Here is a 20,000-nt window from a genome sequence, read left to right as displayed (position 1 = left end):
AACAAAATCCTTTTCATCTCAGAGGCAATCTGCCTTGTGTTCATGCTTTATTAGTCCATGCCAAGCGGAGAGAAGGAAAACTGAAAACAATGTGTTATGAGCTGGATTTAAAAGCAAAGATGTTATTTGCTCAATATCTCAGAGTTCCACAAAAACACACTTGTGTTTTATCTGCGTGGCCGTTTAGGGACCGTCTCGCTTCATAATCGCTCGGAGGTTACTGTCGAGCTCTCATTTACTCGGTGCCTAGGGTCGCCACCTTTCACAAATAGAAATAAGGGACGCCCCGATTTCAGCATCGCAGGCGCCAAAAAAAAGGGACGTCCCCAAAACTTCTAAACTGCATAGAAATGTATTTATTTTATATGAAAAAATAAAATGCTTTGATTTAAAGTCTAAAGTGCTTTAATAGCATTGCACTTGCATGACTATACAGACAGACAACCATACTAGTAACCAGAGGTGTCAAGTAACGAAGTATAAATAAAGTAAACAAAGTAGAAATTTTGGTTATCTATACTTCACTGGAGTAATTATTTGTCAGACGACTTTTTACTTTTACTCCTTACATTTTCACACAATTATCTGTACTTTTACTCCTTACATTTTAAAAACAGTCTTGTTACTCTATTTCATTTCGGCCTTTAATAAAAACTATCCAGTTAAATTGCTCCATCCGGATAGAGTGAATTTGGTTGTGGTTGGATGAGAAGTATAAACATCATACCATTCTGACACCCTATTGGTTTGTACGCGTCTGCTCTCTGAAACACATGTTAATGCTCAATAGTACACATATATGCTTCTTTAATATATTTACATTATACTAAGATACATTCATTTTCAATGGCTTTTAGCCTTAATGGCTTTTTCCCCCTTACATTACTTTTACTTTTATACTTTAAGTAGTTTTGAAACCAGTACTTTTATACTTTTACTTGAGTAAAAAACTTGAGTAGATACTTCAACTTGTACAGGAGTATTTTTAAACTCTAGTATCTATACTTCTACCTGAGTAATGAATGTGAATACTGAAGACACCTCTGCTAACAACTGAAATACCTTTGCTCCTATGGTAAATATAAATATAGCTACAGGTGAAGGTCGGGAAATTAGAATATGGTGTAAAAGTTAATTTATTTCAATAATTCAACTTAAAAGGTGAAACTAATATATTACATAGTCTCAATACATGCAAAGCAAGATATGTTAAACCTTTATTTGTTACAATTTTCATGATCGAATTGTTTATTGATTTCATAAAAGATTTTTTATTTCATAAACTGTGAGTCATAATCATCAACATCATAACAAATAAAGGCTTGAAACATCTCACTTTGAATGTAGTGTTTGTTTCACCTTTAGTTGAATTTACTACGAATAAAATTTTTCAATATATTCAAATGTTCCGACCTTGACCTGTAGATTATGACATCAATAACTAAGGCTACGTTCACACTGCAGTCCTTAATGCTCAATTCCGATTTTTTCCCATATCCGATTTTTTTGTGTGGCTGTTCACATTATCTTTTAAAATGTGTCCTATATCCGACTCGAGTGTGAACGCATCGCGGCCTGAACTGACCCGCATGCACAGAGACGTGTGATGATGACAATGATGGATTTGCATCCAACAGGTGCCTGTGAACTGCCAATTATCCATCAAGCTCCACAATTATCATGTTAACATTAAATCAGATAGATTTGTCAAGGACGTTTCTCTTGCATCTCTTTCATTATGCGGGCATGAATTCTCAGAGTTTTGCGGGAGCGGGCGGGAGCGGGCGGGAGCGGGCGGGAGCGGGCGGGAGCGGGCGGGAGCGGGCGGGAGCGGGCGGGAGCGGGCGGGAGCGGGCGGGAGCGGGCGGGAGCGGGCGGGAGCGGGCGGGAGCGGATGAAAACACAGCGGGCGCGGGCGGGAGTGGAACACACGCGTTGCGGGTGCGGGCGGTAATGGTCAGACATGCAGCGGGAGCAGGATGAAGAAAACAGTCCCGCTATAGCAGGGCTCTAGTTCCGCTCCCCGGAGTGTCAGCTCTGCTCTCCGGCGTTCAGCTGGGTTTATCACCTAACACACGGTCCAGCTCGTTGTAAAACGGGCAGGTTATGCGACCACGACCGCTTCCTGATTTGAATCCTTAGCTTCTTTATTTAGTAATGCTTAAATTCAGCAGGTTGTCTCGTCTGATCTGAGGTCGTATAAAGAGGTGAGCGGTGGGGAGGGGAGGAGGAGAGGAGGAGAGGCGGAGGCGGCCCGGAGGAACCCCCGCCGTCTCCCGTGTCTCCCCCGCGGCTCGGGGCTCTGCGTGTGACGTCAAAGTGGCATTAATTCCGACCTGGCTGTTCACACTGAGGTCTCATTGCAAAACATCAGACCTGTATCTGATTTAAACCACATATGGAAGCGACCTGAATCTGATTTGAAAAGATCAGATTCCATGTGACTTGTGCTGTTCACACTGTCATAAACAAACCAGATCTGAGTCACATATGAGCAAAAAATCGGATTTGGGTTACTTGGGAACTGCAGTGTGAACGTAGCCTAAGAGCATAATATGTGTCTGTATTGGTTCAATACGGAACGCAACTTTTAATTCCCAATGAAGTAACGATTCCGTATTCCAAGGGACAGGTGGCGAGCCTATCGGTGCCTCACCTTCTTGTCGGAGAGGCCCGACACCGTGTCGATGTACTGCTCCTGGATCATGAAGGCGGCCAGGTTGGCGGTGTAGGACGCCAGGAAGATGACGGCAAAGAAGGCCCAGACCAGGACCATGATCTTACTGGTGGTCCCTTTGGGGTTCTCGATGGGGACGGAGTTGTTGAAGACGATGCCCCACAGCAGCCACACCGACTTCCCGATGGTGAACGTGGGCCCGCCAGGAGCTGAGCAAAGACAGCAGAGGGAAACACGGTTTGACAAGGTTCCCATTTCAATGCTGAGAGTTAAGAAAGAGGAGGATGTGTTTCAAACTCGTTTCAAGACCTGAGAATCAACCAGAGAGTTAACTTCAACCAGGACATACAGGACTGTCCCAGAAAATTAGAATATTGTGATAAAGTTCTTTATTTTCTGTAATGCAATTAAAAAAACAAAAATGTCATACATTCTGGATTCATTACAAATCAACTGAAATATTGCAAGCCTTTTATTATTTTAGTATTGCTGATTATGGCTTCATACGACCACTAGAGATCATTTATTTTTGAGACAGTTTTCACAAATACGTGTATATGATCCTCTCTGTACTGCTGAAACGTCATCATTCGCAGCCAAAATGTCCGGGTTTTGTTTTTCCCCTCTACAGAAATGTTTATGTTTAGCCTTTCTGAAAGACAAACGTATATACATAATTTAAAAACAGTTTTTGCAACATTTCTGTCAGAGGAATCCATGAACCATATTGAGTTTTTTCTGTAGATGTTTTTGAATATAAATGAGTCTGATACCATCAAGTCTGCAGTTGTTTTAACAGCAGAAAGACCAAACTGTGTCTTTTCGTCCTCTGAAATACATGTTTCTGAGTTGTACTCGCTAAGTATGTATTAGCTGCAAAGTAACACGTCCAAACTTGCCGTATTTATGGTATTTAGAAACAGCTGTGGTTTGTAAAAACTGGTAAAAAGATTAAAAGCAGCACAAAAGATGTCCTTTCATGTTAAAATATCGGTTTCAAACTCATTTGAGGGAATATTTGATTGCTTTTAGGAAGTGTTGTCTACAACAACAACTTGCTACAGTAAGTCACTATGATGCACATCAATAACAACGATGTGGTGGAAGAGTTCTCCAGAACGTAGTGGTGGGAAACAAAAACAACAGATTGACGGAGCAAGAGACCAAACGAGAGAAAATGTAAAAAGAAACTTAAAAGAAACAGCACTATGTCACACATCAACAATGATTAAACTATAGTAGCTCACAGATACAGTGGACATCATGTCCACCGTGGACATCACAGTGGACATCACAGTGGACATCATGTCCACCGTGGACAACACAGTGGACATCACAGTGGACAACACAGTGGACATCACAGTGGACAACACAGTGGACATCATGTCCACCGTGGACAACACAGTGGACAGAGGCAGCTGAGACTCAAGAAAGCAATGATAGGAAAGAAACAGAGTAAGAGACTCTGTCAGAGTAGTTTCTGCTGCTTATTATTGTTTTCATGAGCAACAAATATACATTCATGTTATTTATGCTGTATTGTGTGTTGTGAGTTGGATTTCAGTCCCACAGAAGGTGCACATTCTGTTGTGACATGTAATCTAACTACTTGTGTCTATCCATGCAGATGCAGTAATTGGGAGCGGCCATGATTGCCTGAGGGGAGCTCTGACTGCTTTATGGGGAGCACCTTGTGTGTATTGTAGTTAGGTTGTGATTTGCTGAATGCTTAGCCAGGGGTGGAGTCAGGAGCAGATATAAAGGGGAAATGGTTCAGTACAGAAAGAGGCTGCCATGGGGAGAGGTTGATGCCAACACCTCTGCTTAATTATGATTTCTGTTTTTGAGTTGCTTTGTTTTTGTTTATAGACCTAAGTTGTCCAGAGGGGTATTCCAGGAAGCAGGTCCAAATCACTGGGTTTGTATGTGTATATTTATGTATGTGTATGCATATATGTATGCATATATATATATGTATATATATTAAATATAGTAATAATGCACATATACATGCCTTTGGTTTCTACCGTCATGGTATCAATCATTAATATGTCTGCAGACAAGGGAAAAAAAAAAACAAACCTGAACTCCGAGTTGACTTAACCTGAGATAGGAAACTCAGAGTTTTCGGTTCCAGAACAGCTGATATGAGTTAGTTCAATCAACTCTGAGTTTGTTAACCTCGAGTTAAGCGCGTGCATGAAGAAAATAAAAAGCCATCATCAATGAAGCCCTGATACAAGGATTCACCATGGCAACCGGCGCCGACAAAAGACATACTTTTTCATTTTTTTTTTTTAAACTTTATTTAACATTTCAATTTACAAAATTCCTTTGAGGAAACATTAGTTTGCATCTGAAGATCCACATACTTCACGCCACTGGAGTTAGAAGTGTTAATACGTGCATATGGCAAGTATGAGAACATATTTCAGAAAAACAAAAAAAAAACAGCTGGAGCAGCAAAGGAGAGAATTGGCGTGGGAGAAAGTTGCTGCAGTCAATGTGTAAGTTTGAATGCAGTATTCATTTAACATTTAAGCACACTATCTTATAATATTACAGATGAAAACGGAATGGTATTGAATGAAATGTTATTGTCATTTAGATCAGGGGCAGCCGCCACACCTCGGCTTCAGGGGAAAATGTAAATGTTTTTATAATTTTTTTTATACATTCATGCAATTACTCTGTGTCTATTTGTATTGATTTATTCTATTACTTAATACATGTAAAATAACTACAAATGCATATCAGAACAACATGATGGATTTCACTAGGTATTATCTTTCCCAACACTTGTACCCCCTCATATCTTGAAATGTGATGTCCCAGCGTCCCTGACGACAGTGGTCGCTATCAATCTGGTTTTTAGCGCGATCTGCAGTGTTACTAACTTAACAAAAATGAAAATGAAGCAGACAACCACGCAATTAAAAAAAAAAAGAAAGAAGGCAAGTGATGGTTCAATGTTTCCCCAGCAGCAGAAGATATTAACGTGGCTGTTAGGACTGATGGATTAATTATGCAAGTTCATTTTAAGGTAAGATATCAAATCACCTTACCCTCTTATAAATCTGTTTAAGGGAAATATTTGACTTTTTTTTTACTCTCTCTCTCTTTATGTCTTCTGCGCCCTCCCTCTCCTTTTTGCATTTGGACTTTAACTGTTTGAGAAAAAAAAATCTCCTTTGTGCAGCTTTAATTGCGATCAAACCCAATTATAACAATATATAGATTTAGGAAGACAGTGTACAGGGTGAACAGGGCGGGTGAGAGCAGAGTCCCCTGTTGAGCGCCAGTGCTGCAGACCAGGGGCCATTCACCCCCACCTGCAGGAGCTTCTCACTCAGTCGGGGGGGCTGGATGGTGTTAAATGCGCTGGAGAAATCAAAAAACATGATTCTCACAGCACTTTTCCCCTTGTCCAGGTGAGAGTCCTCCACGCCCACCTTCTCTGGGTAGGCGAACTGCAGAGGTGTCATGGTTAGGTTGTTTTAGGACCCAAGTGCAGGAGACAGAGGGAGGCTGGAGGCAGTAGTTCTCAAAAACAAGGGGTTTATTCCAAAAAGGCAAAACAAGGCGCTGCAAAGCAGGATGAACAAAAAACCAGGATCAAGGAAAAGGTACGAGGAGACATGGAGGAAGACACAGTACGGACCGACAGGGAACCAAGGAATGACAAGACAAGATATACTGAAGGGATAACGAGACAAGACGAGACACAGGTGCGGACACAATCAGGGCAGATGGGACACAGGCGGGGCAAGACAGAACTGAAAGTTAAAAACACTGGGGGGGAAGTGTCAAACCCTGACAGTACCCCCCCCCCTCAAGGGACAGATCCCAGATGTCCCCAGAGTCCTAACCCAGGGTGGGCGGAGGGGGCCTGGAGGAGGGCCCAGGCCACACACGGCCAAAGCTCCGGGGGCCGCCCTCGGGACCGAGCAGACCAGCGAGAGAGCTCGGGGGGGCGTCCCCGAGGCCTAGGCCTGGGTCTTGGCGGGGGGCGTGACGGGGCTCGGGAACCTGACGGGGCTCTGGGACCGCCTCAGGAACAGAGGGCTGTGGAACCGCCTCAGGAACAGAGGGCTGCGGAACCGCCTCAGGAACAGAGGGCTGCGGAACCGCCTCAGGAACAGAGGGCTGCGGAACCGCCTCAGGAACAGAGGGCTGCGGAACCGCCTCAGGAACAGAGGGCTGCGGAACCGCCTCAGGAACAGAGGGCTGCGGAACCGCCTCAGGAACAGAGGGCTGCGGAACCGCCTCAGGAACAGAGGGCTGCGGAACCGCCTCAGGAACAGAGGGCTCTGGGACCGCCTCAGGAACAGAGGGCTGTGGAACCGCCTCAGGAACAGAGGGCTGCGGAACCGCCTCAGGAACAGAGGGCTGCGGAACCGCCTCAGGAACAGAGGGCTGCGGAACCGCCTCAGGAACAGAGGGCTGCGGAACCGCCTCAGGAACAGAGGGCTGCGGAACCGCCTCAGGAACAGAGGGCTGCGGAACCGCCTCAGGAACAGAGGGCTGCGGAACCGCCTCAGGAACAGAGGGCTGCGGAACCGCCTCAGGAACAGAGGGCTGCGGGACCGCCTCAGGAACAGAGGGCTGCGGGACCGCCTCAGGAGCCGGAGTCGGGGCTGACAGGATGCGGGGGGCCGGAACCGGGGCAGACAGGATGCGGGGGGCCGGAACCGGGGCAGACAGGATGCGGGGGGCCGGAACCGGGGCAGACAGGATGCGGGGGGCCGGCGTCGGGGGGCAGAGGATCCCCGGAGCTGACCGAGTGGGGACCCGGGTCCGTGGCGCTGGCTGCGGGGGTACCCGGGTCCGAGGTGCCGGCTGCGGGGGTACCCGGGTCCGAGGTGCCGGCTGCGGGGGTACCCGGGTCCGAGGTGCCGGCTGCGGGGGTACCCGGGTTCGGGGCGCTGGCCCCCCCTCAAGGGACAGATCCCAGATGTCCCCACAGTCCACATCCAGGGCGGGCTGGGGGGGAACACGGGTCCTCGGAGCTGGCTGAGGGGGGACACGGGTCCTCGGAGCCGGCTGAGGGGGGGCACGGGTCCTCGGAGCCGGCTGAGGGGGGACACGGGTCCTCGGAGCCGGCTGAGGGGGGACACGGGTCCTCGGAGCCGGCTGGGGGGGGGACACGGGTCCTCGGAGCCGGCTGGGGGGGGGCACGGGTCCTCGGAGCTGGCTGTGGGGGGACACGAGTCCTCGGAGCCGGCTGGGGGGGAACACGAGTCCTCGGAGCCGGCTGGGGGGGGACACGAGTCCTCGGAGCCGGCTGGGGGGGGAAACGAACCCTCGGAGCTGGCTGAGGGGGGTCCGGAACCATCACCGGAGGAGGGGCTGATGCGTCCGGGACCACCACAGGAACGTGGGGACGTGCGTCCGGGACCACCACAGGAACGTGAGGAGGTGCGTCCGGGACCACCACAGGAACGTGGAGAGGTGCGTCCGGGACCACCACAGGAACGTGGAGAGGTGCGTCCGGGACCACCACAGGAACAGGGACAGGTTGGGGCTGGCGCTGACGCCGTTGCCTTTGCAGGCTCCTGGGCCCACCCAGAGCCAGGCGTGTTCCCCAAAAGGGGTCCCAACACTCACGCACGTTTTTAGCCGCTTCACGGCAGAGGAAGTCCAACATGGTGAGGTACTCTCCCGCTGGGTCCACCTGCTCGGTCCGTTCTGTCATGGTTAGGTTGTTTTAGGACCCAAGTGCAGGAGACAGAGGGAGGCTGGAGGCAGTAGTTCTCAAAAACAAGGGGTTTATTCCAAAAAGGCAAAACAAGGCGCTGCAAAGCAGGATGAACAAAAAACCAGGATCAAGGAAAAGGTACGAGGAGACATGGAGGAAGACACAGTACGGACCGACAGGGAACCAAGGAATGACAAGACAAGATATACTGAAGGGATAACGAGACAAGACGAGACACAGGTGCGGACACAATCAGGGCCGATGGGACACAGGCGGGGCAAGACAGAACTGAAAGTTACAAACACTGGGGGGGAAGTGTCAAACCCTGACAAGAGGATGGAGTGCATGGTGTACCTGGGGCACTTGGGTGTTGCTTCTTTGGAACCGGGATTAGGCAGGATGTTTTCTACAACGTAGGGACCTTCCGCAGTTGGAGACTATGAAATATGTGCTGCAGAGGCTCTGCCAGTCCTACAGCACACACCTTAAGGGGTATTGGGCAGACTCCATCAGGCCCGACTGCTTTCCTGGAGCGCAGTCTCCTCAGCTCACCAGTGACCTCACCTGCCATGATGGTGGGGGGGTATAGCTGTGGGTAGTGAGGGTGTGGTGGTTGAGGCTAGCAGTGTGCAGTTAGCCACAGCTGGTGGGGGAGGTGCAGGAGAAGGCAATGAGCAGCCATTAGCAGCTGGAGCAGGGCAATCAGACCTATTGTAGAATTGGTTAAGCCGGTTTGCTCTCACCACTTCCCCCTCTACAGTGCTCTTCTTGCAGCCTGTGATGGTTTTCATGCCATCCCAGACTTCTCTCGTGTTGTTTTCCTGCAGCCTCTGCTCCACCTTCCATCTGTAATGGCGCTTTTCCACTAGTACCTACTCAGCGCGCCTCTACTCGCCCGCGTCTTGCGCTTCTCCACTACGGGCCTAGGCGGGTTGAGGCGTGCCGAGTAGATACATTTTCTGTATCTATTTTGCCGAGGTTCTAAGCGTGCTGAGTCGGCTGTATCTGACATCATCACACTACAGGACACTGATTGGTCGGGGAGTTGAGAGTCAGACGTTTGAGTCAGGAAGCGGGAATCAGCGCGAGAACGACTCGCGGCTCTTCATTTTATCCGACAGGCAATGGCAGCAAAAGTCTGTTTCATGATCCAACTCTGAGGTGCAGATGTTCCTAAACCTGGTGCTGAGGAGAGAATTAGAAAGGGATCTAGACGGAGATAAGGAACGACCAGATCCATCAGGCGCTTGGCCACTTCATAGCTGCTCACGGCTCTCAGCTGATTTCTCATCAGCACCGACACGAACAAAATAAAAAAAAAAGTGTTGCCGCTTGAAGCTTCGTTCACTCTCATTTTTTAACTTGATATGGAACACAAGCCACAGACCCAGCAGCACATCTATCATCTCCTCCAGGTTCTACATCTTTAGTGTTGTTGTCTTCTTCTAGGGGTGTAACGATACACTAATCTCCCGATACGGTACGATACACGATATTGAGGTCACGATAACAATACGATATTATAGCAGTATTATTTTAACAACCTTGAATGAGGAACATATGACTGGAAAAAATTGTCTTTTATTTGAAAGACACAAAATACAAAACAATGCTGTGCGTTTAAGTAAATGTCAGGTTTGCATTATGCATCTTCAGTTTCATACAAGTACAAATATTTTGCCACAAACTGAATAGTTTCTCTCATGTATGATTTGACTTTTTTCTTTTCTAGAAATTTAAAAACTTAAATTAAATAAATAAATAAAAGTAAATAAATACATACAATTTTACATCATAAAAAAGATTGATTCATGCTCATCTTAGAAGTGTAAGAGGAGATTTATTTTTGTTAAGAAGGTTATTTTGGTAATTCAGGGTTGATTATTTTATAAATATATTCTTTATATTCTGATGTAAATCAGGGACTATAATGACACTAGTCAGTTTATCTGTAGTGATTAGTCTGTTTTAGATTGGGCGGAGTGATACGCCACAGTACGGCACTAGGTGCTGTGTTGATGTTCTAAAATCCTACACTGTTGAGGGACATTAAAGTACACTGGAACTCAGCAGAAGTTTCCCCGTGTTTATCCTACTCACCACCCCAAAAAGGTTTAATTTAATAAGGTAAGGCTTAACTCTACACCAGCCTTACATCAGTAAAAGTTCAGAGCTCAAAACCTGCAAGAGTCCCGTGATCGGGACCAAAACGGGACTAGTTTCTTCTGAGTGGAGGAAGATTTTGGTCCGCGGGTCGAGGCGCCGTCGTTACTAGTCAACACAATAGATTAATATTAATAACCCAATATCTGATACAGTTTGTCACCTCCACGACACGTATTGTGACGTTTTTGTATCGCGAAATTCCGTGGCTCGATATATTATTACACCCCTATCTTCTTCGTTTAGATACACAATCAAATACGTCACAGCAGCTTCGCTCCAACCCGTCCACTTCTCACCTGGGTGTTGAAAAACTAACGAGGACGAGGCGAGTGGAGGCGAGACGAGCTGAGTAGGTACTAGTGGATAAGCGCCATAAGTCTCCTTTTCCTCCTTCAGGCTGGTCTTCAACTCACCCTGCAGACGCCTCAGCTCTCCTTGGTCCCCCGCTTTCAATGGCCTCTTTTTCATGTTAGGTAGATGTTTAACACTGCTGGTAATCCAAGGTTTATTGTTGGGGAAGCAGCGAATGCTCCTCATTTACCATCGCACACAAACTTTACAGATCTTCTTGTTCTGAACAGGTCGAACCTTTTCCCTGTCATACCCCGATGGATGTATAGGGATCGGCGTCGCAGAAAAGGTCAGGTTAAATATGTGAAGGGGATGGTGTTTTAAGAAGTAGTATCATCGTCAAAACATGCTCAGACAGAGACTGAAAGTACGTTTGAAAACAACTTCCAGATAGGACATTATTCACAGTCTCCAGGCTGGAAGTCCTGTGTTTGGATTCCCGTCCCTGTCACCTCCTCCATCCTCTAAGGCGGAGGTTAAGGCTTTACCAGTCTGCACAGATGAAAGGACCTTGACGGTCGTGTGAAATTAAGACGTGTCAATACTTTCTCACGAGTGTAGAGCCTTTGATGTAAGCTGACTGGGAACACTATTTCTTTCTTTGGTCTTGAAAGACAAGCCACAATCTCTGCGTTGTCGTAAAGTTGTCGACTGCAATGAAACCCGTTGTGAAGAAGTTTTCCAGAAAAAGGAGGGAAAAAGGATTTTTTTTGATACTTCTGAAGGGTTATATCTTGAGCTCAAAGTAGAAATTAAAAGTAAAAAACAAACAAAATCTAAGGATAAATTGTATTTAGAGTTCTATTGCAGAACATGTAAATTATATAATGTAAAAAAGAAAGATAAGTTATCTCATACTGTTGATTGGGTCAGTGCTTCATCAGCTTTTGTCTGAAGTCCTTACTTGGAGCAACTAACTGTTTATAAACCCCTCCACCCCCAGATCTGTATTCAGATTCAACATACTTAGCTATTTGTTCAGATCAAATGTAAAAGTATAATGTTGAGATGTGCCAGGAAGCCAGAATCAAGTTGTGATTCGTTGCAATGTCATTAAGTAAAAGGGAAACAACGTTTTCCTGCAACTGTCCCATCCATGTTGTAGACTTTGGATTTTGTAATGCTATGCTGTATAAAAACAACTAAAATATTTGAAAAAAAGAAGAACTGAAGTTAAATTAAACCTGGAAAATGATGTAAAAACAACATTTTTCTTATGTTCAGTGACCCAACTCTCCACTTAGGGCCAATCCCAATTCTCCTTCACTCGCCCTTCTTTTCTCCACTCGCACTTCTTTTCTTCCCTAACCCCTAAAAAAGAAGGGGGAGATTTTAGGGCACTTGAAATCTAGGGCACTTGTCCCAGGTGCCTGTCCCATTCCTCCTACTCCCCCTCGTTTTCATCCCTACCCTGAACAGGAAGCTGAGAGCCAAAAGCTGTTTTAATTTCAGTTGTAGCGCTGTTAATATGGCACTTTATTAAGTTTTAATATTTTTTCAGGCATAAAGGTAACCTTAAGATCCGCAACCGGGGCTCAGTTTATCCAAATAACGCCGGTTAAGAAATTTGACCCGATGTTTTGGGAGATGAGAAGAGCCGCCGCCCCCGGGGAGCAGCAGCAGCTCACAGCCCGAGAAGAGACGTGTCCGCCGGGTCAAGCTGCTGCGTCGAGAAACTCTCCCGGGACGCAGCTCTGTTGAGAATTATGCTGGCTGAAATAAATCATTTAGGAAGATGTTGGTTTAATAGATGAAATCTAACAGTTGTAGCTACGCCTGTTAAGAAATTTGCTCCGAAATTTAGAGATTTCTGTCTGCCGGCTCCGGAGTTTAGGTCCGCGTTAAATCGATGCAGAGCCTACGGCGTAGGGTACGGCGTACGGCGCGCGTCGCCGCGTACATCGACGTAGACCTTACGGCGTAGATTACGTAACCTACGCCGTAGGCTCTGCGTTGGTGTAACGCGGACCATAAATCCCTTTATTCTGGCGTGATCTTCCACAACTTTATCTGAAAGTGTGTAAATTACCCAGATAACAGCTGGATTACTTTGTGGTTTCTGAAGACTATTATATCAGAAACATCCAAAACAAATCTGACTAGTCACAGGATTATTTCTCTCTATTTCTCTGAGACGAGTCTGCCTGTTTGCCTTCGGTCGGCGAGTCAAATCGACGCAGAGCCTACGGCAAAAGCATTCTGGGAAATTTTCATACCCCCTCGCTCGCCAAGTGAGCATCTGAAATCCCTCGATTTGAAGGGGCTATTCTCAGCCCCTAGCCCTCGTTGTGCCCCCTCCCCCTAGGTGAAAAGAGGAATTGGGACACCACTACCTTCACGGGAACGCGCAAAAGTTAGGGTTAGTGAAGAAAACGAGGGCGAGGGGGAGTATTGGGACGCAGCCTTACAGTCACCAAACTTTTAATGTTATTAACTGTCAGTAATGAAGGTCTTTTTGTGGGTGCACATTCATTGTATCGAGCATGTGTTAAATTCACTTGGAAAGTAATCCTGACCCATTTCCTTCTCTTGTGCCAAGCTCCAAACAGAACAAGTTCACCACCCTGGCCCGCTTCGTTACTCTTTATTATTGCTGTTCATGTGCAGAGACGGAGGGTGCCACTGTTATCAATCACATTTGGAGATTTGCTGCCAGGAATGCTAATTAAAACCAGGAAATGACCTTTAAAATGTGAAAAAAAGGCATGCTCTGTGAGCAATGCATTCTGGGTTTGATTGGATCTCTACTCAAAACCTTATGGAGGAGCTGTAATCATTGTGGGACGTGTAGACTGGATATTGGTAGACTTATTCAGACTTATTTCTTGAAAGGATTTTCTTTTTTTCCTCTGAAGTGGGGTTGTGTGCACTTACAGTATGAACCTGTTTAAACCTGATATTAACATTCATCCTGAGTGGTCCAACCACAAGTGTCATTTCACACGCTGCATTAACATGTGTCCCCACTTCCATCTCGAGTGCCAGCCTTTGATCGTGTCTCACTTTCAAACCCTATATGCAAATACGTACATTATTTCCACCTGCAAAGACTAAATGTTGTTGTTTTTTTTAACTGTGGGAGACACCAGTAAGACGTAAGAGAATCTAAACAAGAATGACACTGACTTTAATTATCTGCGCTAATGACAATGTCCTTCTGCACACAGAGACGTCAGTTCAGTCAGACGAGTCCTGTAATTACAGTAAGCCTTCAACGGCCTTCCTAATAATTCTAAAAAACCCTTAAGTCTCGGCATCAAGGTTTCGATCTAAAAAATCTCCATTTATAAGGCATGCATGAAGTAGGTGATGAACATAACTTAATCTGAGCCTTCAGGTGCTGCAGGCGAGGAGGTGGGATTTTAAGAGCGGCAGCAAGCTTGGCGTGCGAAACATCAGAAGACCCATGAGAGGCTTGTATCTCCTTAAACCTTAAGCAAGCTAGAGTAATGGGAATAAATCAAGGATAAAATTGACATAAAAGACTGCCCGACTTGTCTGCCTGAACTAGTCCATAGAAGACTCCTCATTTACGTAGGTGGCCCCTCGCAGCGGTAGAGAACGCTTTGCATTTACACCTTTAATAGAAAGTGATCATATGGGGCTGAGGCCACCTTTGAATATGGTTTGATTGATTGGATTTCATTACGCCGTAAAATGCATGCTGTGTCTGTTCACACCCATATTTAAAGCTGTCCACTTGTCATCTGATCTTTCAGGATGGATGTTAAAACCATGTTTAAACCAGACATGAAACAGACAAACGTCACAGCATTCTCAAATTCAATCAGTTTGGTCAACTCAGCACTAGGTTGGTTTAAATCAGATCCAAAAACAAATCAGTTTATTCATGTTCCTGAGGTTTCTTCAGAACAGACAAGGGTCCAACAGGGTTCAGTACTAGGGCCAATCTCGTTCAGTTTATACTTGCAGCCCTTGGGAAGTATTATCCAAAACCACAGCATCAATGTTCATTGCTATGCTGATGATACGCAGCTGTATTTGTCTATGAAGCCGGATGAAACAGAACCGTTAGCCAAACTTCAGGCATGTCTTAGGGACATCAAGGACTGTATGTCCACTAACTTTTTGCTTCTAAATTCAGATAAAACAGAGGTTATTATTTTTGGTCGGGGGGATTAAATGGTGTTGCGACGGCCTCCAGTACAACTGTGATAAACCTTGGTGTTAATTTCAATCAGGATTTGTCGTCTAAACGTCTCCCAGAGTGATGCGGGAAAACTAATTCAATATTATTAGCAGGATGTCCAAGTAATTTGCTGAATAGGCTCCAGCTGATCGAAAATGCAGCAGCGTGAGTGCTGACAGGAATCAGCAGGAGAGACCACGTCTCTCCAGTGTTAGCGTCGCTCCATTGGCTACCTGTAAAACTCAAATCCAAAATTTTATTACTTGCGTCTAAAGCCCAAAATGGCTTAGCTCCACGATATTTGCAAGACCTGATAGTGCCTTATGTTCCTGGCAGAGCTCTCCGTTCTCGGAGTGCAGGTTTAAGGCTGAATTAAGGTTCTGCGTCAAACCAACGCAGAGCACACGCCGCAGCCGTGACGCCGTCGCGAACCCTTCGGACTTCTCCGTCACTCCATTTCGTCGCGGTGCAGTACCCCCCGCGGCCGCTAGTTAGCGATCTTTTTCTGAATTGTTTATCCGACTTTTTCGGTCACAGTAAATCAAAGAGATAAGGACAACTATCGTGCAAAAAACCAAAACAAAAAAATCACATATAAAGGAAGAAAAGAGCCCTGAAAGTTCACTACTGCTTCAAACCGGAAACCGGAAATGCGTTGCTTCTAAGCGAACCAATCACAGCCCTCTCTGTCTGCGTGTGGTCTGCGTCGCCTCCACGCGTAGTTAAGGCTGAATTAAGGTTCTGCGTCACACCAACGCAGAGCACACGCCGCAGCCGTGACGCCGTCGTGAACCCTTCGGATTTCTCCGTCACTCCATTTCGCCGCGCTGCAGTACCCCCCGCGGCCGCTAGTTAGCGATCTTTTTCTGAATGGTTTATCCGACTTTTTACGGTCACAGTAAATCAAAGAGATAAGGACAACTATTGTGCAAAAAACCAAAACAAAAAAAATCACATATAAACGAAGAAAAGAGCCCTGAAAGTTCACTACTGCTTCAAACCGGAAACCGGAAATGCGTTGCTTCCAAGCAAACCAATCACAGCCCTCTCCGTCTGCGTGTGGTCTGCGTCAGTGGCGTTTTTAGCTATGGGCTTCCGAGGCTGGAGCCCCGAATGTATTTCCTCTAGCCCCGAACCTAAAACACACCCAAAAAATTTTAGGACTTAGGCGCTCGGGATTTATCATAGGCGGTGGGAAGATCGGCTTATAGACTAGACGGGATGTACCCAAAAAGTGAATGTAAGGAGCATTTATGGGTACAAGTCGGGAACCGGCCTACTTTACATATTTCAAGGGTGCTGAATCAAAAAAAACGGTACCCGAGCAAAATTTTGAGTTTTTGACCTTCTAATTTGCATATCAAAATGGCCGCCAAACTGCCTGTCTTGCTCGGTCGTTGGACCGTTTTCCCCAAGTGTTTTTGTAAGTAGGCATTCAAGATGATGAATTAAGTAATATATATATATATATATATATATATATATATATATATATATATATATATATATATATATATATATATATATATATATATATATATATATGCAAAATACCAACTTTTAAGGTGAAATTAAGCATTATTTGTGTAATTGTTAAGGCCGACATAAATATTCAGTCAATATCACTTAAATGTTCCCAGTGTGTATATGCTATGTGATGTATTCGATATTACATAATAATTAAGAAAAACACCATTGCAAGTTGTCTGAGAATTAATTTTTTTATGCAAACAAAGCATAATGCTCTTAATTCAAACATCGAAAAATTTAAGTGAATAGGGAAAAAAAACATGAAACTTCCCTTGAACAGCTCTACAGATCAGATCTTGTTTCTGTATATTTTCTTTCATGTTTCTAGCTGAATTGCTTTGCTTTCATCTGTCTTCTTCTGTAAGTTCCATAGGTCACTTGTTTTGGTAAATTGTTTTTATTCCTTTCTAGTTTGCTTGTGTGCCATTTTTCTTTGGAATTTCATTTTGATTAGTATTTCTTTCTGCAGTCCTTTTCCACGTTCTTTGGTTACCCATTCCCTTGGTATGCTTGAGGACTACAACTCCACATTTAAACAAGGACATTGGTCATCACTCTGACATGTACACATTGCAGTGAATAACAGCCCCGATTTTCGGCATTTGGCTATAGGTGGCTGCAGGTGGCTGCAGGTGACTATAGGTGGCTGCAGGTGGCTATAGGTGACTATAGGTGGCTGCAGGTGGCTGCAGGTGACTATAGGTGGCTGCAGGTGACTATAGGTGGCTGCAGGTGGCTATAGGTGGCTGCAGGTGGCTATAGGTGGCTGCAGGTGACTATAGGTGGCTGCAGGTGGCTACAGGTGGCTATAGGTGACTAGAGGTGGCTGTAGGTGGCTATAGGTGACTAGAGGTGGCTGTAGGTGGCTGCAGCTAGCTGCAGGTGGCTATAGGTGGCTATAGGTAGCTGCAGGTGGCTATAGGTGGCTATAGGAGGCTGCAGGTGGCTATAGGTGGCTGCAGTTGGCTATAGGTGGCTATATGTGGCTATAGGTGGCTGCAGGTGGCTATAGTTGGCTGCAGGTGGCTATAGGTGGCTATAGGTGGCTGCAGGTGGCTATAGGTGGCTATAGGTGGCTGCAGGTGGCTGCAGGTGGCTGCAGGTGGCTATAGGTACCAAAGCGTGTGAAACTGTTACAATCCTCTTTGCTGTTAATTCACCTCAGGCAAAGGGTCCTCAGCGATGGGACTGACCATGCTATGTACTGATCTAAATATTCAACTTGGTACGTTTCATGGTGGTCTCTTTTTGAATATTTTTCCCTATTTACCTGGGTTTTTAGAGAATTTACAGAACAAATGCCTAATTTGCAAAAAAAAAAAAAAAACATGAAATCCCAGACAACTTGCGATGGATTTTTTTCTTTGTTATCATATAATATGGTGTACATCATATGTCATATCAACAGGGAAAATTTCAGAGTAACTTTAATATTTATGTCGGCCTTAAAAAATGACACAAATAATGCTTAATTTCACCTTAAAAGTTGGTATTTTGCATATATATATATATACATAAAAAAGGCACTGAGCCTCCACTATATCCTTGTTTGACCCTTGACTATCGATCTAGAAACTTAATTTCCTCATCTTGATTGCCTACTTACAAAAAAAATAGGAGGAAATGGTCCAATAACTGTGCAAGATGGGCAATTTGGCGGCCATTTTAATATGCAAATTAGAAGGTAAAAAACTCAAAATTTAACTCAGGTACCGTTTTTTTTGGACTCAGCACCCTTGAAATATGTAAAGTAGACCGGTTCCCGACTTGTACCCATAAATGCTCCTTACTTCTTATAAAAGGCCTTTTTTTCGCGAGCTGCGAGATCACCACCACCTGAAATCTCCACTGTCTGTGATAGTCTAAATTAGATTAAGGTTAGGCAAAGGGCATGCATCAGTTCATTCAGGTGATTAATTAAAGATCCAGTCAATAAAATACATGTATTTGTACAGTTTAAAGCATTATTTATGTGTTATTTATGTGTTATTTATGCGTTTTTCATCATAAAAAAGAGCAAAAAAATAATAATGGCGATGGTTTCAGCCCCTGATCATTTCTCATTAGCCCCTGATGTCTTTGGATCCTAAAAACGCCCCTGGTCTGCGTCGCCTCGACGTTACAATTTTCGGCAGGTGCACGTCAGTGACGGCGCAGGTGACGGCGTGTTGTCTGCGTGGACGAAAACCACACGCCGTAGGCACAGCGTTGTTTTGACGCAGAACCATATTTCAGCCTTTACTCGTAGTTCCTAGAGTATCCAAATGTAGATTTGGAGGACCGCCTTCTGCTATCAGGCACCATTACCATGGAACCAACTTCCAATCTGGGTTGAGGAGGCTGACACCACCTCCACCTTTAAAACTAAACTTAAAACATTAGTGTTTAGTAAAGCCTCTAGTTAATGTAAACTCTAGTGTGTTAGGGTCAGTAGTCATAGCTGCAGCTGCAGGACCAGACTAGAGCAGCTGGTCGTAAAGATAGCTTCATCCTAGATATGCTGCTATAGACCTGCGCTGTAGGGGGATCCAACATGATCCACTGAGCGTTGCCCACCACACCTTCTTCTCCCCTCTTCTTCACTTTCCTTTGTTCAGATCAACCCTCAGTATCTCATCACCATCATTGTTCCCCATTGTTCTTGTAGTTTGTTGTGTTGGTCTGCCCCATCTTTTTTCTCTTCTACATGTTTGCAGGCCAGAGCTTCAGAATCTGCATGCTGCCCTGCAGTCCCCCCCTCTGATCATCCCACTGCTGCTTCCACCAGTCTGTACGGATGTCTGTTGGATACCTAATGACATCCTGACCTGCATTCCCACCCCATGACCACTGTTTGATTTAAGGTTTTCTCCCACTAGGGGAGTTCTTACCTGCCATTTTTGATGTAATATTTGCTTGGGGGTCATGTTTTCAGTCTCTGGAAAGCCCCCATAGACCACGTGTATTGTAATAGATGCTAAATGAATAAAATTGAATTGAATCGAATTGAATCAAGCAGGAATTTTGTTAGAAGCCCAGCTTACAGCTCAAAAATTAAATTTTAACTACAGTATTTATAACTTCTCACGCCTCCTGAACTTAACAGCAGTTACATAACACGCTGTATTACACACTGTATGGTGTCAAATTTATGAAAAAATGTTGACTGTTTTCCTTTCAAATTTGATAACATTATGTAAAAATTCTCATGTTGTTCCTCATATTGCACTGTTAAAAAATTAAACACAGGCAGCATACAACTCACCTTTGGCACTCAGCAGATTGCGGTTGTAGCCCACTGGACTAAAGTACTCAAAGACGAACACTGTCACAGCCACCACGGTCAGGCACATCACGAACATCATAACCCAAACTGCTGGGCTGTACGGTTCTGGGGGAGGAGAAGAAATTAAGGTGCAAACATGGATTTAGATAAGTCTCTACTGTAG

General features: G+C 45.2%; 1 protein-coding gene across 1 annotated transcript in view; it reads right to left on the bottom strand.

The window, feature by feature from the left end:
- Positions 1–20,000, bottom strand: part of LOC133419132 (glutamate receptor ionotropic, NMDA 2C-like) — a 150,823-nt gene that overhangs the window by 20,015 nt on the left and 110,808 nt on the right. Inside the window, exons 12-13 of the mRNA XM_061708143.1 lie at positions 19,817–19,942; positions 2,657–2,886 (exon numbers count right to left, since the gene is read on the bottom strand). Coding sequence (XP_061564127.1) covers positions 2,657–2,886; positions 19,817–19,942 — 356 coding nt within the window. The remainder of the gene's footprint in view (positions 1–2,656; positions 2,887–19,816; positions 19,943–20,000) is intronic.

This window comes from Cololabis saira, chromosome 19 (assembly GCF_033807715.1).
Source record: "Cololabis saira isolate AMF1-May2022 chromosome 19, fColSai1.1, whole genome shotgun sequence".
NCBI classification, from domain to species: Eukaryota; Metazoa; Chordata; class Actinopteri; order Beloniformes; family Belonidae; genus Cololabis; species Cololabis saira.
Note: the sequence above shows the minus strand (reverse complement) of the source record. Positions and strands in the feature narration are given on the sequence as shown.